This window comes from Carcharhinus amblyrhynchos, unplaced genomic scaffold, assembly GCF_965287045.1.
Source record: "Carcharhinus amblyrhynchos unplaced genomic scaffold, sCarAmb.v2.hapA scaffold_461, whole genome shotgun sequence".
In the NCBI taxonomy this organism is placed as follows: Eukaryota; Metazoa; Chordata; class Chondrichthyes; order Carcharhiniformes; family Carcharhinidae; genus Carcharhinus; species Carcharhinus amblyrhynchos.
Window position 1 is genome coordinate 1 of NW_027650201.1, and position 19345 is coordinate 19345.

Consider the following 19345-nt stretch of genomic DNA (forward strand, 5'->3'; position numbering starts at 1 on the left):
GACTATACAGGGCAGCACCCACTACACTGCAGTACAGGAGATACATCCTCTCAAAACATCTTTAGGGGCACGATTGGCAGCAGATACCCAACTAATAATTTCCCCTCTTAGGGACATCTCACACTGAACCCTACACAGCTACATCAGAGGCTGGGTGCCCCCAAAGAGGGAGCACACGGTGTCTATCAACTGGGCCATTCCCCACCGTGCCCCAGTGTTATACAGCGACAGACTCGTCCCCACCAGTACCATACCCCCAGTGTTACACGGTGACAGTACCGTGCCCCAGTGTTATACGGTGACAGACCCGTCCCCTGTACCCCAGTGTTATACAGTGACAGACCCGTCCCCTGTACCCCAACGTTATACAGTGACAGACCTGTCTCCGCCAGTACTGTACCCCAGTGTCATACAGAGTCCTCATTCTGTCACACGCTCTCTCTCTTGCTCTCTCTTGCTGTAGGTGTCCTACACCCTGCGTCGTCTCACCGGTCTGGAAAAGCAGCACCTGTTTGTGGGCCCCCAGACAGTGACAGTCCTGCCTGCTCTAACTGGACTGGCGCCTGGCCTGGGTGATTGTAAACCGGACCCTGTCAAAGGGGGAGTGGCAGTGACTGACTATCTAACGTATAACTGTCTGACGGTGAGTACCAGCCAGTTGTGTATTGTGGGGAACAAGTTTAGACTAGTTGGACGGACAGCAGGGGGTGAGTGGTGCCTATGGAGAGTTGGGATAAGAAGGGGTAGTTGTTGAACCAAGGGAACTGTGTCCATCTCTCGCCAAGGGAGCATGTCATGATTTCCAGTTGTATATCCAACTACTAGATCTTCACCACCACCCACTGCCAGTGCCGAGGGAGTGCCGCGCTGTGGGAGGGTCAGTGCCGAGGGAGCGCCTACTATTTGTAACATCTCTCCTACCTTCCTGCAGGACGATCAGGATTTTTACAGCGAGTGTCTGCGGACTTTCTGGTCCTGTCCGACGTGTGACCTCTACATGCCCTTCACGCCCTTGGAGCGGATGCAACACGAGGCATCCTGCATGGCGCAGAGCCCACTGGAATCGGGTAAGGAATGCCGCTGGGGAGCCGGAGAATCTGCAGAACCCTCCTCTGTCTATGCATGACCACATTGGTTAATCCAGATTCTTTTCCCTCCGCAGCCCTCTTCTTCCTCCGCAGGCCTCGATGCAGCCCCTCGCGTGGCCTCCACTCTCCAGCTTCCCTACCACTGCGATGCCTGCCAGCAGGACTTCCTCTTTACCCCCACTCAGATCCTCAAACACAAAAGGCAGCACCAGTTGACGGGCAGACCCGAAAGCGGGACGTGACCACTGCGGGCTTGGGGTGCACCCCCTGCTCTGCCACGCTGGGAAGAGAGACAGACTGTGGAAGATTTTCCCTTTGACTCATCACAACAAATGAAAGAATGCAAAATTTTCACAAGGATACCAGGGAAAAAACTCAATGCCATGTGCGTCTGCGTTTAAAAGCATCCTCCACTGTCAGCTGGAATCCCAAATATTTATTTCTGTGCTGGTGACTCAGCCGACAGCACTGCCAAGTGGTCAGCACCTGTAACTGTGATGTGACTGTTTACATAGAAATATCATGCATGATATTTCTAAGGGCTGGGATGGGAAATTAAAAGGATACAGGCAATCGTAACATCAGTTTTATTTAAATCTGTACACTTTTTGCAAATCATAGATCAGGAGATTTTGACAGGGTTGGAGGGGGGTAAAATCAGAAGCCAGAAGTCGAATCCTCTTATTGTGCAGCAGAGGATTGAAAGAGATCCTTAGTGTCTGATGGGGGAAGCAATTTCCAGCGCAAGGTCAAATGAAGAGAAAGACAACACACTCTTTTGATGTGGGGAAAGAGTGGAGATAGTGCAGGGAACGGAGCTCTAGCACCCTCCCTGACAAAACAGCTTCACAAATCCATCTATCAAAGGTCTCCCTCACAAAAAGCAGCTATGGGATAGCTCCCTCCACCCCACCCAAACCTGATGCTGATTCTGAATGGAAAGAACCCCCCACCCCTGTGCTGGCAAGGGCGTGAGATGTGTGCTGACTTCCGGAGGGGACAACTGGGGCGGGGGGGATATACCTCTGTTCAGTATGGTGAGCTATTCTCCCCACTACCATAGGGCGGGTTATGGCAGGAGTTATTTGCACAGCATAGGGTAGGGATTCCCAGCCAGAACTGACCCCGACGGGAGGTCAAGTGTCCATTCAGCTCAGTTTAATTTTGCATAATGGGACCCCCCCCCCAAACCCCCACACACAGCGGGTGGTGTCTGAGGAGACAGAGGAAATATGAGACGAGGGCTGTAAAGTGCATGATTGCAAAGCTGGGAGTCTGATTCCAGATCGACAGTATTTCTGTGATTGGGGATTGGGGGGGGGGGGGGGGGGGTGGAAAGAGGGGAAGTCACTCCCCCGAGCGACAGCATGCTCGCACAGAGCACTGAAGATTCTGGCAGCCACTAGCTGTGTTGGCGTGAGGACCTGTGAAAGCAGAGAGAGCGAATGTTAGAATGAAGGACAGGACTGAGACATCCAGCCCCAGCATCTCCCTCCTGGAAGACAGCCAGCTGAATGGAAAGCGTCTGTTAGTTATAAACTGCACGCCCCCGCGATCCACACACAACCGAGCAAACGCCATATGGTGGGAAGACTGCGCCACATGGTGCGAGGGCCAGTGCCGGGGGGAGCATCGCACCATGGGATGGTCGCTGAGGGTGCTTATTTTGCTACATTCAGTGGGGTGCACAGGGCCGAAACTGTACAGCACCAAGGGAGCACAGCGCCGCGGGAGGCTCAGCGCCAAGGGAGCGCCGCGCTGCGGGAGGGGACATTCTTTTAAAGAAATTTTGAATCTGTGGTCCTCGGGTGGATGTTTATTGGTAGGGAGCGAGGCTGGGCTGTGGAGGTGTGCAACAGTGCAGCGTTCCCTCAGCAATGACCCTCCAGCAGTGCAGTGCTCCCTCAGCCTCAGGGGCCATAACATTGCTGGTGCAGTCTCCAGCACCAGCATATCTCCTTGCTGGCCTGAAATGCTATGCACTGAACCCATCCCCAGGCTCCACAGTCCTCTCTTCCCCCCCACCCCCGTCCCCCCTCCCCAAAGCCCCGCAAACGGCTGACATTACCGCTGATGTTGTCACAGTAGAAGAAGTACTCATCCTTCAGCACAGGACAGGCTGACACCAGGTCCTGCAGGCCGGGGCCCGTGATCAAGAGGCAGCCCGAGAGGTCAAGATGCTCTAGAAACGGAAGACCTCCATGGAGCATCAGGGCCCTGCAACAGGACAGCATGGTTACCATGGGAACAGCACAGGAGACGTGACGTCACGGGGAACAGCACGGTTAACACGGGAACAGCACAGGGGACAGGACGGCACGGCGAGTCTGGGGACACGGGAACGGCACGGGGGACAGGACGGCACGGGGAGTCTGGGGACACAGGAACGGCACGGGGGACAGAAAGGCACTGGGAGTCCGGGGACACGGGAACGGCACGGGGGACAGGACGGCACGGCGAGTCCAGGGACACGGGAACGGCACGGGGAGTCCGGGGACACGGGAACGGCACGGGGGACAGGACGGCACGGGGAGTCCGGGGACACGGGAACGGCACGGGGGACAGGACGGCACGGCGAGTCCGGGGACACGGGACCTCACGGGGAGTCTGGGGACACGGGAACGGCACAGGGGACGGGACCTCACGGGGAGTCTGGGGACACGGGAACGGCACAGGGGACGGGACCGCACGGGGAGTCCGGGGACACGGGACCTCACGGGGAGTCTGGGGACACGGGAACGGCACGGGGGACGGGACCTCACGGGGAGTCTGGGGACACGGGAACGGCACGGGGGACGGGACCGCACGGGGAGTCTGGGGACACGGGAACGGCACGGGGGACGGGACCGCACGGGGAGTCCGGGGACACGGGAACGGCACGGGGGACGGGACCTCACGGGGAGTCCGGGGACACGGGACCTCACGGGGAGTCTGGGGACACGGGAACGGCACAGGGGACGGGACCTCACGGGGAGTCTGGGGACACGGGAACGGCACAGGGGACGGGACCTCACGGGGAGTCTGGGGACACGGGAACGGCACAGGGGACGGGAACGGCACGGGGAGTCCGGGGACACGGGAACGGCACGGGGAGTCCGGGGACACGGGAACGGCACGGGGAGTCCGGGGACACGGGAACGGCACGGGGAGTCCGGGGACACGGGAACGGCACGGGGAGTCCGGGGACACGGGAACGGCACGGGGAGTCCGGGGACACGGGAACGGCACGGGGAGTCCGGGGACACGGGAACGGCACGGGGAGTCCGGGGACACGGGAACGGCACGGGGAGTCCGGGGACACGGGAACGGCACGGGGAGTCCGGGGACACGGGAACGGCACGGGGAGTCCGGGGACACGGGAACGGCACGGGGAGTCCGGGGACACGGGAACGGCACGGGGAGTCCGGGGACACGGGAACGGCACGGGGAGTCCGGGGACACGGGAACGGCACGGGGAGTCCGGGGACACGGGAACGGCACGGGGAGTCCGGGGACACGGGAACGGCACGGGGAGTCCGGGGACACGGGAACGGCACGGGGAGTCCGGGGACACGGGAACGGCACGGGGGACAGGAGGGCACGGCGAGTCCGGGGACACGGGAACGGCACGGGGGACAGGAGGGCACGGCGAGTCCGGGGACACGGGAACGGCACGGGGGACAGGAGGGCACGGCGAGTCCGGGGACACGGGAACGGCACGGGGGACAGGAGGGCACGGCGAGTCCGGGGACACGGGAACGGCACGTGGGACAGGAGGGCACGGCGAGTCCGGGGACACGGGAACGGCACGGGGGACAGGAGGGCACGGCGAGTCCGGGGACACGGGAACGGCACGGGGGACAGGAGGGCACGGCGAGTCCGGGGACACGGGAACGGCACGGGGGACAGGAGGGCACGGCGAGTCCGGGGACACGGGAACGGCACGGGGGACAGGAGGGCACGGCGAGTCCGGGGACACGGGAACGGCACGCGGGACAGGACGGCACTCACAGCAACAACGTCCAACACGATCAAAGCAGGCCATTCGGCCCCTCATCTCCATGCCTCCAAACTCCTCACACAGCCCCTTCTCCACCCCCATTTCCTTGTATTCCTTTCTCCCTCATGTGTTTATCCAGCTTCCCCTCCCTTAAACACATTGACATGATCCACCTCAACCACTCCCTGTGGGAGTGACTCCCACACTCGCTGGTAAAGAGGTTTCCTCTCAATCCCCTCTCATTGGATTTATTAGTGACTGTCTTAGACTGATGGGACCCTGGTTGTGATGCCCCCCTTTCACAGGAAGAAGTGTGAACACGATTAACAAGGATGATCTCTGATCAGACAGCTACCAGGACAGATAGACTGGGAGTGGGAGGTGGGGTGGGGTCAGCGCTGATGAAGGGTTTTTGGATAGGGTCGAGGTTATTCACACTGCCACCGCCCAGCCGAGCTCCCTACCAATAAACATACACCTGAGGACCACAGACTCAACATTTAATTAAAAGAATGCCTCCTCCAACAGTGCGGCGCTCCCTCAGCACTGACCCTCCAACAGTGCGGCGCTCCCTCAGCACTGACCCTCCCGCAGCGCGGCGCTCCCTCAGCACTGACCCTCCCGCAGCGCGGCGCTCTCTCAGCACTGACCCTCCCGCAGCGCAGCGCTCTCTCAGCACTGACCCTCCCGCAGCACGGCGCTCCCTCAGCATTGGTACCACCGGAGCAGTGTCAGTCTGGATTATGGAGCGCCCCTCCAGATTGGGATGTCAAATCACGACCTCATGATTGGGAAGCCATTGGGTCTAAGACTGACACAGTGTCTTGGGTGGGCGGGCATGTGGGTGGCATCCAGAGGGCATTGGTTATGACCTGAGTGTGTTCAATGAAGCTGTTGACTTTTCAAATGAACAGCCAAAGCTGCGCCAGTCCGCCTTTGATCACTCAGTGTGAGGCCTAGGCTTCAGGGGAGGGTGCTGGGATCTTGCTGTGCGCTAAATCAGCAGTCATGTTTCCAAGCTATACAACAATGACCACACATCAAGGGGGTTGAGGGAACTCTCTGGGGTGTGGGTGAGGGGCAGAGGTCCTGGGTGCCCCTACCACAGTTGAATAGCTGTGCCAGAGCAGTGGCCAAGTGGATATAGGTGAGATGCTGGAGAGAGACAGCTTCAAAACATAAAAATTAGGAACAGGCATAGGACCATTCGGCCCCTCAAGCCCTGCTCTCTCATTCAATAAGATCTGATTTTCTCCTGAACTCTACTTTCCAATCTGTTCTCCCGCTATAACACTGAACCCCCACCCCACACGTGGATCAGAAATCTGTGTAACTCGCCCTTGAATATATTCTGAGCCGTAGCCCCCACTGTTGTCTGCATTCGGGGTGGGGGGGGGGGGGGGTTGCGGGCAGGAAATTCTACAGACTGACCACCCGCAGAAGAAATTCCTCCTCATTCTCAAACTATGGCCCCCTCGACCCCGAAAGAGGGGGGGGTGCCATCCTCTCAGCATCCATCCTGTCAAAACACCCCCCCTCAGAATCTGAGATATGTCATTAAGATCCCCTCTCATTCTTCTAAACTCCAATGGGTTCAGGCCCCAACCTGCTCAACGTTTTCCTCATAAGACGGAAACCCCCCTTCACCCCAAGAATCAGTATCGCAATGGCAGGAAGATGGTGATGAGAGAGAGGAGTGACAGAGGGTCTGAGTGAGGACACAGTGAGAGTGGGAGAATGATGGACAGAGAGTGGGGTGGAGGCAGGTGCTGATAGAGAGAAAGGGGTGGGACGGAGGGAGGGAGAATCGATGGGTGGAAGGAGTGACAGAGGGTTTGAGTTGGGACATAGAGTGAAAATGGGAGAATTATGGACAGAAAGTGGGGTCGGGGGAGGGTGATAGGGATGTGGGAGGGGTGGCAGAGCAGGGGTGTGGGGACACGGGAGGGGTAGGGAGGTCAGGCAACAGAGCTGGGGAGGAGGGAACAACAGAGCTGGAGGGAGGAGGGGCAGGCAGCAGAGCAGGGGATTGGAGAGAGGGCAGAACAGGAGATTGGGTACCTGAGGCCGTGGTCTGTGATCTGGAAGCAACCAGAGAGACTGAGGAATCGTAGTGAGCGAGCATCAGGGTCAACTCCGACCCTCCAGTGTCCAGTGGAGTGTCCGCCCTCTGAGCCCCGAGTCCGCACCATCTTGTTGCAATGGGCTGAGGGAGCTGCTTTAGTCCTGAAGCTGGAATCTGCAGCACAGAGAGTGTGCCCGCAACGGGCCTGGGCTCGTTGGCTGTGAGCGTGGCGGATGCAGCGGGCAGCAATGGCACCCGAGGGCGGGTTCCTCAGGAGGGGCCCCGATCTGCTGGGCCGCAGTTTCAGCCCCCCAGCCTCCTCAATGTCCAGTAGATCATCTTCGGGCAGCAGCCAGACTGGGCCAGGTAGCCCCTGTGTCCCCAACACAGCCAAATCCTCAGGTGGGCAGTCATGGCAGCCGTGTGGGGCCCAGGTACATTCACTCCGCCAGCCTCCTGTCTCGTGGTCCTCCTCAGCAAGGTCCCCCAGGGCTCGGGACAGGTGGTGTAGGGCCGCGTCTGTGATCCGGTCACACCCTGACAAATCCAGGTGACGAAGTGAGTGATAACTCCCCAACACAGACCTACACAGAATACAGAGACAGAGAGAGAGCATCACTTACAATTCAATCCCACTGCCAATCCCGTCTCCTCCCTTACCTTTCACAGTGAGAGATAACAGGAGAGAGTGCAAGAACAGAGAGGGAAAGGGAGACAGACACACAGCAAGGGACAGGGCGATACTGAGAGAGGGAGAACACAGAGAAAGGTTGCAGGGGGAAGGGGGAGAGACACTGACCAAGTGAGGGGGGGAGGAGCTGAGCGAGAGATGAGGGAGGGAGAGAGAGAATAAGAAGGGACACAGTGTGAGAGCGAGAGACTGAGTTGCAGAGAATGGGAGACTTGGTGGGAAGGAGATGACACACTGTGAAAAAGTAAGGGGAGGCGGGGCCAGGGACAGCGCCCGAGGCCGGGGGAGGGGGGGGGGGGTGTGCTCGGAGGGGGAGAGAGAAAGCGGTTGATTGAATGATTACACTACCGGTTGAATGCAGAGTCTGTCACAGCTGTCTGTGTCAAGTCCAGATGTTCCAGTTGGGAGCAGCAGTTGAGAATCTGTCTGACCTGGTGGGTGGGAGAGGAGAGGGTATGTTAATAATCAGATCAGGCAATATGTGTGGCCCATACTGAAGGCCAAATCTCCACGTGTACGCACAGCCCTGGGGAACAGAATTCAGAGCCTCAAGTTGGGCCTGGCACATGGCAGTCTGCAAGCCAGCCTGCCTCCCACACCCACAGCACGAGCAGGGAAGGGAGAGATGGAGGGCCCGCAGGGGGATCTGAACCTGAGGGGTTCTGCTCAGTGTGGGGGAGATCTGAACCCGAGAGGCTCTGCGGGAAGGGGGGGGATCTAAACCCAGGAGGCTCCGCGTGCGAGGAGGGGGGGGGAATCTGAACCCGAGAGATTCCGTGTGCGGGGGGGGGGGGGGGGAGTCTGAACCCGAGAGATTCCGTGTGCGAATGGGGGGGGGATTTGAACCCGAGAGATTCCGTGTGCGAATGGGGGGGGGATTTGAACCCGAGAGATTCCGTGTGCGAATGGGGGGGGATTTGAACCTGAGAGATTCCGTGTGCGAATGGGGGGGGATTTGAACCCGAGAGATTCCGTGTGCGAATGGGGGGGGGATTTGAACCCGAGAGATTCCGTGTGCGAATGGGGGTGGGATTTGAACCCGAGAGATTCCGTGTGCGAATGGGGGGGGGGATTTGAACCCGAGAGATTCCGTGTGCGAATGGGGGGGGGGATTTGAACCTGAGAGATTCCGTGTGCGGGGGTGGGGGGGGGCGCAGATCTGAACCCGAGGGGCTCCGTCCAGGGTGTGGGTATCTAACCCCAGGGCTCCATGTGGAGGGTGGGGGAGGGAACCTGAGAGGCTCTGTATTGGAGGGGGGGAGGGTGGTGGGTATCTGAACCCAAGAGACTCTGTGTGGAGGGGGTAGTGGAAGGATCTGAACCAGAGAGGCTCCATGCGGGGGGATCTAAACCAGGAAAGGTCCATGTGGAGTGGGTGTGGGGAAGAATCTGAACCCGAGGGGCTCCACACGGGGATCTGAACCGCTCCATTGCCAGTCCAGTTCCCGAAGCTGGAAGCCACCTGCCTGTGAGTGGCTCTCTCCAGCCTGACTGGGGATTTGATTCCGGTGCCTACCATCTGGCTAGACAAGGTGCTGCTGTAGGCCAAAACCAGCGTCCTGACTGATGGGCCGACCTGTGGAAGCAGGTAATGGAGCAAACCCTGCAGCAGATGCGCTTCCCTCTGCGTCTTGCTGAGTGTCGACAGCCAGCGCCCACCTTCCTCTGTGAAACACACAGCAAGAAAAAACAGAGAGCTGGTCAAAGAGCGTACTGGAATCCATTACCCCCCAAAGCACCCGCCACCGACTCTCAAACTACACACTGTATCTAACCCCGTGCTGTACCTGTCCTGGGAGTGTTTGATGGGGGACAGTGTAGAGGGAGCTTTACTCTGTATCTAACCCCGTGCTGTACCTGTCCTGGGAGTGTTTGATGGGGGACAGTGTAGAGGGAGCTTTACTCTGTATCTAACCCCGTGCTGTACCTGTCCTGGGAGTGTTTGATGGGGGACAGTGTAGAGGGAGCTTTACTCTGTATCTAACCCCGTGCTGTACCTGTCCTGGGAGTGTTTGATGGGGGACAGTGTCGAGGGAGCTTTACTCTGTATCTAACCCCGTGCTGTACCTGTCCTGGGAGCGTCTGATGGGGACAGTGCGGCAGGGCCTCACTCACCAGATTCATCAATGTCCGCATCCTCATCCCATTCCTTGGACATAGCTTCCTGATCTTCCTCATCCTCAGAGAGATATTCTGGCCCCAGGCTGACACTGGGAGGGGGTCCATTGTACCAGTTTCCTAGTGAGAAAAAACAGAGTGATATGATATGGGAAAAGGAACCGTTTACCCTTCAGCCATTCCCAATCCTCGAATGATCCTACAACAGTGCGGCGCTCCCTCCGGCGCCGACCCTCCCACGGCGCGGCGCTCCCTCCGGCGCCAACCCTCCCACGGCGCGGCGCTCCCTCCGGCGCCAACCCTCCCACGGCGCGGCGCTCCCTCGGCGCCAACCCTCCCACGGCACGGCGCTCCCTCGGCGCTGACCCTCCCATGGCGCGGCGCTCCCTCGGGTCTGGATTACGGCCTCAGACACTCGTCCATTCTGACTGCATTTCTTTGGTGCTTAACAGACTGAGCTACAAGATTGGTGTGTGCCATACAGACCCACCTCTCACCCAGCTGATGGGGTACAAATGCCTCCAGAGGGCACCAGTGCGTGCCAGCACAGACCAGCGGGTGTTAACCTGGCAAGATCGACACAGCTCACGAGGGTTGAGGTAGCCAAGGATTTTCAGCAGCACCTCAGGGGGCAGCTGGGAGATGTGAGTGTTGTTGGCCACTGGCTCCGACTCTAGAAGGGGAAGAGACAGAGAGTGAAAACCAGACCACGGCAGCGAGCGCCTTCAGCGATGCAGAAGGCCCATCCTCCAGGAAAACATCGCCCAGTTCCTCAGAGAATCCCTGCTCCACACAGCACACCGCCTGGACCCCCCCCCCCCCCCCCACTTCCTCTAGCACCTGCAATCCTCCCTATCTCTGTAACCCCCTCCAGCCCCGACAACCCTATCTCTATAACCTCCTCCTGCCCCTACATCCCTCCCTATCTCTGTAACCTCCTCCAGCCCCTACAACCCTCCCTATCTCTGTAACATCCTCCAGTTCCTACAACCCTCCCTATCTCGTAACCTCCTTCAGCCCCCACAACTGTCTTATTTCTGTAATTTCCTCCATCCCCTACAACCCTCCTCATCTGTGATCCCTTCCAGCCCCTATATCCCTCCCTATCTCTGTAACCTCCTCCAGCCCCGACAACCCTCCCTATCTCTGTAACCTCCTCCAGCTCCTACAATCTTCCCTATCTCTATAACCTCCTCCAGCCCCGACAACCCTCCCTATCTCTGTAACCTCCTCCAGCTCCTACAATCTTCCCTATCTCTGTAACCTCCTCCGGCCCCTACAACCCTCCCTATCTCCGTAACCCCCTCCAGCCCTTATAACCCAATCACTGTAACCTCCTCCAGCCATTACAACCCTTCCTATCTCTATAACTTTCCCCAGTCCCTACAACCCTCTTTATCTCTGTAGCCTCTGGAACCCTCAGATCTCTGAGCTCCTTCCAGCCTCTCGAGCATTCCCCGATTCCCATTGTTCCACCATTGGTGGCCGTGCCTTCAGCTGCCTGGGAGGCTCTAAGATATGCAATTCCTCCCTAAACACAGGAACACAGCAGATAGAAGCAGGAGGAGAGCATCTCCACCATTCATCATAATCATGGCTGATCATCCAACTCAACAACCTAATCCTGCTTTCTCCCCATAATCTTTGATCCCATTCGCCCCCAAGTGCTATATCCAGCCGCCTCTTGAATCCATTCAATGTTTTGTCATCAACTACTTCTTGTGGTAATGAATTCCACAGGCTCACCACTCTTTGGGTGAAGAAATGTCCCCTCACCTCCATCCTAAATGGTCTAGCCCAAATCCTCAGACTGTGATCCCTGGTTCTGGACTCCCCCACCATCAGGAGCATCCTCCCTGCATCTACCCTGTTCAATCATAGAATCCCTGCAGTGCAGGAGACCATTTGGTCCATCGATTCTGTACCGACCACAATCCCACCCAGGCCCTATTCCCATAACCCCTCATATTTACCCTGCTAATCCCTCTGACAGTGAGGTGAATTTAGTGAATCAACCTAACCAGCACATCTTTGGACTGCAGGAGGAAACTGAATCACCTGGAGGAAACCCACGCCGACATGGGGAGAACATGCAAACTCCACACAGATTGTCAGATTGATGTGACAGTCCTGTGAGAATTTTGTAAGTCCCTTAATCGTCTGAACTCCAGTGAAGAAAACAATCCTAACTTTGTCAATCTTTCTGCACGCATCAATCCCACCATCCCCGGAATCAGCCTGGTTCGCTGCACTCCCTCGAGAGCAAGAACATCTTTCCTCAGAAAAGGAATCCACAACTGCACACAATATTCTAGGTGTGGCCTCACCAAGGCCCTGTATAATTGCATCAACACATCCCTGCTCCTGTACTCAAAACTTCTCACAATGAAGGCCAACATACCACTTGCCTTCTTTACTGCCTGCTGCACCTGTGTGCTTATACCTTCAGTGACTGGGGTACAAGGACACCCAGGCCCCAGTGCACACTCCCCTCTCCCAATTCACAGCCATTCAGGTAGTCAGCTGCTTTCACGCTTTTGCTTCCAAGGTGAATACCTCACATTTATCCAAATTATACTGCATCTGCCATTGATTAGCCCATTCACCCAACCTGTCCAGATCATGCTGAAGGATCTCTGCATCCTCATCACCGTTCACACTCCCACCCCACTTGGAATCATCTGCAAGCTTTGAAATGTTACATTTTGTTCCTCATCTAAATCATTAACATATATAAATAGCTGGAGTCCCAGCGCCGATCCCTGTGGCATTCACTAACCTCTCTACCCCTCTGTCTCTCTCCCATGCTCACTCTGCCACTCTGTCTCCATCTTACCATTCATCTCTCCCTGTCCGCCACTCTCTCGCCCTCTCCCCCTCCCTGTCCGCCACTCTCTCTCATTGTCTGCGATTCTCTCGCTTTCTCTGTCTGCCACTCTCCTTCTCTCACTCTCTTCTCCCTCAAGACACTCATTGAAATGGAGCTGTTTGAATGGGTTTTTAGTTATCTGTCCCTAACATTGTTTGGGGTCCAATTCTATCTGACTGATGCCACTGTGAAGCAGTGTGGAGATGTTTTGCCAGGTTACAGGTTAATCTGTGGAGTCTGTACCTTTGTCCAACCTGGCGTTGCTGCTGTAAGTATTTTTGTCCGGTTTCTGCAGCTCCTGTGCCTGACTCCAAAGCTGCACCTCCTGAGGCACCTCCACTGTGTCAACATGGCCGTGGGAGCAGTGCTGAGCTATCACCTTCACCTTGATATCCTTCAATTCCTCATAGGTAAAATACTCCATCAGCAAGGGCTGGAACACCTGCACACAACCACAGAGGGTGAAAGACAGGGGGGAGTGAGCACAGGTAGAGACGGGAAGGGTGACATTTGGGGAGAGGGCCAGCTGAGGATGGGGCACAGGCGGAGTGGCGGTTGGGTGGGGTTAAACCTACCTCCTCTTCCTCTCGCATGTGTGGGATGAAGTCCTTGGTGAAAGCATCAAGACGCTCCTTCAGCTGCCGGCTGTAATTCAACTGTTCATATTCATTCTGCCAGAGAGACAAAGAGACAGAGTGAGCACGGCCCGGAGAGAGACAGAGTGAGCACGGCCCGGAGAGAGACAGAGTGAGCACGGCCCGGAGAGAGACAGAGTGAGCACGGCCCGGAGAGAGAGACAGAGTGAGCACGGCCCGGAGAGAGAGAGACAGAGTGAGCACGGCCCAGAGAGAGAGAGACAGAGTGAGCACGGCCCAGAGAGAGAGAGACAGAGTGAGCACGGCCCAGAGAGAGAGACAGAGTGAGCACGGCCCAGAGAGAGAGAGACAGAGTGAGCACGGCCCAGAGAGAGAGAGACAGAGTGAGCACGGCCCAGAGAGAGAGAGACAGAGTGAGCACGGCCCGGAGAGAGAGAGACAGAGTGAGCACGGCCCAGAGAGAGAGAGACAGAGTGAGCACGGCCCAGAGAGAGAGAGACAGAGTGAGCACGGCCCAGAGAGAGAGAGACAGAGTGAGCACGGCCCAGAGAGAGAGAGACAGAGTGAGCACGGCCCAGAGAGAGAGAGACAGAGTGAGCACGGCCCAGAGAGAGAGAGACAGAGTGAGCACGGCCCAGAGAGAGAGAGACAGAGTGAGCACGGCCCAGAGAGAGAGAGACAGAGTGAGCACGGCCCAGAGAGAGAGAGACAGAGTGAGCACGGCCCAGAGAGTGAGACAGAGTGAGCACGGCCCAGAGAGTGAGACAGAGTGAGCACGGCCCAGAGAGTGAGACAGAGTGAGCACGGCCCAGAGAGAGAGACAGAGTGAGCACGGCCCAGAGAGTGAGACAGAGTGAGCACGGCCCAGAGAGTGAGACAGAGTGAGAGTGAGACAGAGTGAGCACGGCCCAGAGAGTGAGACAGAGTGAGCACGGCCCAGAGAGTGAGACAGAGTGAGCACGGCCCAGAGAGTGAGACAGAGTGAGCACAGCTCGTGCCCTCTCCACCCCACCCTCCATCCCACTCTTGCTCTCCCCACCCAGCTCTTGCCTTGATGTTTTGGAGACCCTTCTCAAAGAGCCGGAGCATGTCGGAGAGCTTGTTGTCTGAGTGTATGTTGGAGACAGAGCTGTTACACACGGAGAGGGCGCGGAGCCGCTGTTGCAGCTCGTCCATGATGTACTCATTCTCAATCTGCTCGTGTGACTTGAACTCGGTGAAGGTGGCATACAGAGACGTCAGGAGCGACTGAAAGTCCCGGCTGTTGGAGAAGTTGGTGTTTGAGAGCTGTGGAGGGGGTTATGGAGAGAGAGATTAGTCCACAGTGATGAGATTCGGTCAGGAGAGCGAGGGAGGGATGGCGTGGTGTGGCGTTAAGGACTCTCGCAATCCTGCCTGGTTAAACCAAGGGGAGGCAGCTTTGCAAATACTGACCCGTTTGTAAATGAGAGACCCGCAATCAACAAACCCTGCAGAAGGGCTGACTTTAAAAGACATCTCCGCAACTCGCCCTCCCACCAAAGCACCACAGACCCTACCCACTCTGCTGCCACACATTGCCAGGAAATAAAAAGACTCTGAGATCCACTAAGTCACATCTGCCCACTGTGGGATCTTGCTGTGCGCAGATGGGCCACCACAGAGAAACAAAGGGAAAGCAGGTTTACATTGCTGGCTGAGACAGAGAAAGACAGAGAAGGGTGTTGTGAATGGCATTCGTCATCTTTCTCACATCCATTTGACCCATTGGCCCAGTGCTAGCTCCGTTCTGTTCCCCTGAATCTTTGTCAAATTTCTCTCTGCTCCCCCACTTTACTATTTTAAAATCTCCCCACCCTCAGCCTTTGTTTTTGCAGCAACTGAATAACTTTCTTGACTCGCTGACCTGTTAATCAGTAGGTATGTCCGTTCTACACTGCTCATTCCTCCTCCCACCCTCCCCAAAATCAGAATTGGGATGTCTCCCTCATGGGCATTTCTTGCTCCATGGGAAAGTGGTGGGCGAGATGTCATCTTGAATCCAACTTGCTGGAGCCCTTTTTCAGAGGAGCAGTTAAGAGTCAAGCACGTTGCTGAGGAGAGGGGATGGGAGATCTGGAGTCACATGTAGGCCAGACCAGGGTAAGGATGGCAGATTTCCTTTTCCCCTAAAGGAGGCATCAGTGACACACTCAGGGGGGAACAGTGTGGGTGTCCTCAGAGATGGGTGCACCTAGGCATGGATTAAGAGTTACAGTGTGGGGAGCAAGAGGAGGGCAGGAGAGTGTCTGGGAAGGGGTGGTTGGACTAGATAGCATCCTCGGTAGGCAGGTGGGGTGGGTGGACTGGTGGATTCCCTGGGGAGGGGAGTGATTAGACTGGAGAGTGGGATGAGAGTGGGCTGAGACTGGGCTGGGGTGGGATGAGACTGGGCTGGGGGGGCAGTGGGCTCGGGAAGTGTGGAGTGCAGGACATCCTCAAGCTGGTGGGGGTTTAAATGCACAGATCTGCAAGATGGCACTCTGTACAATGGTGGGATTTGCCGGGGTGGGGGGGGGGGGGGGGGGCTGGAGAAATGGAGCCTCAGAACCTCCACAAACATTCAAGAGGTATGAAGTTGCAGGCAGATGGATGGATGAGACCTGGTGGTGTTTGAGATGTAAGAAGTCTCACAATACCAGGTTAAAGTCCAACAGGATTTTAAAACTTTAAGACTTCAAATCTGTTGGATTTCAACCTGTTGTGAGACTTCTTACTGTACTCATCCCAGTCCAACACTGACATCTCCACATCGGTGCTTGACGTGTCCAGGGAGAAATGCCAACTAGACTGAAGAGTGGTTGTGCTCTGCCCATTGACCAATAACATGGCTCCCATGGTGAGTTGGCCAACACCGCGCTGCCTGCTGGGAGCTGTAGTACCGGAGCGAGAGACAACTACAACTCCCGGCATGCTCCTCCGTCGCGCACACACAACTTCTCTCTCATCCCGGTTGCACATGCGTGGTTCGCCCCAGCTCCCTCCCCCTCCTCCTCCAACCACCGTTAAATCCAGTCTCCTCTTAGGCCTCAGGCTCCCGCACCAAACTTCGCCCTCCCTCTCTCCCTCCCCGCCCGAGGAGCTCCTCGTAGCCCTCGGCTCAGTAACAACCTTCTCCGAGTAAAGGTTCACCAGCTTCTTCATGCGCCAGTGCGGCGCCGAAAAGACGTCCACCTCCTCCGGGAACGGCGCCATCTTTGCCTTGGAGTCGAGGGAGAGGACTGACCGCAGCGCCACCGGGCGGGCTGAAGGAGTAACTACAGCTCCCTGAGGTCCGGGTGTAGCGCCACCGGACGGCCGGGATGAGCAATTGCGATTTGCTCACACCAGGAGGACTCACTGCAGCGTCACCCGGTGGCCGGGTGGGGCAACTGCGGGCTCAGGACTGGGAGGACTGACTTCTGCCACCCGGTGGGCAGGAGAAGCACTTGCGGGCTACTCGCACTGGGGAAAACCGATTGCAGCGCCTCCAGGCGGCCGAGAGGATCAACTGTTCCTCTTGGACTCGGACTACCAGGTGTAGCGCCACCAGGTGGCCTACAAACATCCCTGGTGCTTCCAGGCTTCAAATGTCTAACTCACCCACATATATGTGCAACTCACCCTCAAGACTGGCCAATGGACCCGTTTGATGTTGTTATTCCCAACACGAGACAGACTCTAAACAGGCTTCTTTCGACTAAATCTATTAGGATTATATTCATTGGAGTTTAGAAAAGTGAGAAGGGATCTCACAGAAACTTCTAACAGCATTAGACAGAGTAGATGGGGGAACTAGGAGTCATAGTTTGAGGATAAGGGGTGACATTTCCAAGAACCATGACTAGTCTAGGACTCTAGTTTGGTCTGGTACTGTCTTTTGGCACCTTTGACGGATCTCCTTAGACCGTATCTGGCTTTCTTGTGTAGATGTGGAGATGCCGGTGTTGGACTGGGGTAAACACAGTAAGAAGTCTCACAACACCAGGTTAAAGTCCAACCGGTTTATTTGGTAGCAAAATCCACTAGCGTTCGGAGCTCTGCTCCTTCATCAGGTAAATGGGAGTTCTGTTCACAAAGAGGGAATATAAAGGCACAAACTCAATTTACAAAATAATGAGCTGAATGCGAATCTTTACAGGTAATCAAGTCTTAAAGGTACAGACTTTAAGATGCTGTTTGTTTTAAATATCCCCGCTCCCCCCCCCCACAACGAAAGTTTGAGATCGCAATGATTACATGGAATTACGAAATGTTCCAGCGCAGAAGGAAGCCATTCAGCCCATTGCACAGGGTCTCCCAGGGAGCAATTCACAGGACTGCCGAATCCCTACAGCACAGAGGAAAGCCATTTGGCCCATCAACTCTGCACTGACTCTCCGAAAGAGCATCCCACCCTTTCCTTGGTTAGTTCCCCATGGCACCCCAAAGAAACAGAATTCACTTACCCTGTTTGAGTTTAAATAACAGCTCGGCAGTTAACTGTACCCTGGTGCGCTCTCTATGTCTATAGCAATGCCTCTGCTGATCAAATTTCACTGGGGGTGTAACAGGAAAGAAAAAGGCTCCTATAAAATTGTCAGGCTCTGCTCGGGTTTTTGTTTAATCAACTTAGATGTAGAATTCACTTTATCAATAGGGAGGAAGTTTGTAATGAGGTGTTTTAAATACTTTTAAAAGTACGCGTAATACCTTTAATTAGTCCACACATATAAATATATCTTCTATACATTTTTAGAAGTTAAACAGGGAAACTTTGATGCACAGTTACAGAGTGCCCCTTTGATCCCAAACGCATGTTAGATACATTCCTTTAAAGCATCCAACTGCTGGAAATCAAGGCCATAAAGGAGATTTAATTGCTTCATCAGCCACCTCATAGAAACCCTACAGTGCAGAAAGAGACCCTTCGGCCCATCGAGTCTGCACCAACCACAATCCCACCCAGGCCCTACCCCCATATCCCTACATATTTTACCCACTAATCCCTCTAACCTACACATCCCAGGATGCTAAGGGGCAATTTTTAGCATGGCTAATCAACCTAACCCACACATCTTTGGACTGCGTGAGGAAACTAGAGCACCCGGAGGAAACCCACACAGACACAAGGAGAATGTGCAAACTCCACACAGACAGTGACCCGAGCTGGGAATCAAACCCAGGACCCTGGAGCTGTGAAGCAGCAGCACTAACCACTGTGCTACTGACTTTAACAAGTGTATTAAAGTGGAACTGATCCACTTCAGATCAGCCATGACCTTAGTGAATGGCGGGGCAGGCTCGAAGGGCTAGATGGCCTACTCCTGCTCCTATTTCTTATGTTCTTATGCTACTGTGCCGCCCATCAGAAACAACAGATACAAGAGTGAGTTTTAATGAAGCTGCCTTCACAGTTTCCAATCAAAACAGAATCAGAAAGATATTAATGTCTTAGCTAACAAAAGAGTTACGGTTGGAACTTACAAGAATCAATGGTAATATAGTGATACCCTCAAAATTATAGGTAGTGATTAAAAGCTCAGTCATTGAACTGATGAGCAGTATATACATGTGTTTCATTATGCTGGCAGTTAACAAACTTATCAGGGCTATAATCAGGGAATATCCTGAAGGCAAATTAAATTGACCACATCCCTTCAAGATTCAGCTCACTTCACTGACAAGACCATAAAATATTAATGGCTTTTGTAAGCCCCCTTTATCAATTAAAGCCCATGTGAGGCTGTTCTACTGAAGATGTTTTGTGAGGCTGCTATCAAAAATAAAGACATGATGTCTGACTAAGAGACTAGAGGGCTTAGGGATGATATATTGGGATATCCCACAAGGTGGCGTGATCTCATAGATCAGGGTGGTCCAGTTTGTTTTCTATTGGATCAATAAGTAAAGTATGCCATTGGTAACACTTTTGATTGGACTGTGTTCGACTGACTGTGAGT

General features: G+C 55.4%; 1 protein-coding gene across 2 annotated transcripts; it reads right to left on the reverse strand.

The window, feature by feature from the left end:
- Positions 1 to 1147: 1147 nt before the first annotated feature.
- On the reverse strand, positions 1148 to 16669 carry fbxl5 (F-box and leucine-rich repeat protein 5). Of its 2 annotated transcripts, XM_080183894.1 has the most exons (11): positions 16536 to 16669; positions 14457 to 14693; positions 13386 to 13481; positions 13054 to 13252; positions 10432 to 10614; positions 9939 to 10061; positions 9340 to 9488; positions 8172 to 8254; positions 7129 to 7716; positions 3157 to 3305; positions 1149 to 2512 (listed from the first exon to the last, which is right to left on the reverse strand). In XM_080183894.1, the coding sequence occupies exons 1-11, from the start codon at positions 16617 to 16619 to the stop codon at positions 2436 to 2438; spliced, it is 1968 nt and encodes a 655-aa protein (XP_080040020.1). In that variant the 5' UTR covers positions 16620 to 16669; the 3' UTR covers positions 1149 to 2435. The 2 variants fall into 2 exon arrangements, with proteins under 2 accessions (XP_080040019.1, XP_080040020.1); XM_080183893.1 differs by lacking the exon at positions 14457 to 14693 and having other exon boundaries at positions 1148 to 2512; positions 16536 to 16661.
- Between the last annotated feature and the right edge of the window lie 2676 nt (positions 16670 to 19345).

What these genes read in the sequence shown, in the direction of transcription:
- fbxl5 (XM_080183894.1), bottom strand. Translation starts at nt 16,619, where the DNA reads ATGGCGCCGTTCCCGGAGGAGGTGGACGTCTTTTCGGCGCCGCACTGG. An exon ending in AGGGTCTCCAAAACATCAAG is followed by an intron (nt 13,482 to 14,456) that starts GCAAGAGCTGGG and finishes TCTCTCTGGCAG; the next exon opens with AATGAATATGAACAGTTGAA. An exon ending in ACAGACTCTGCATTCAACCG is followed by an intron (nt 7,717 to 8,171) that starts GTAGTGTAATCA and finishes TATTCTGTGTAG; the next exon opens with GTCTGTGTTGGGGAGTTATC.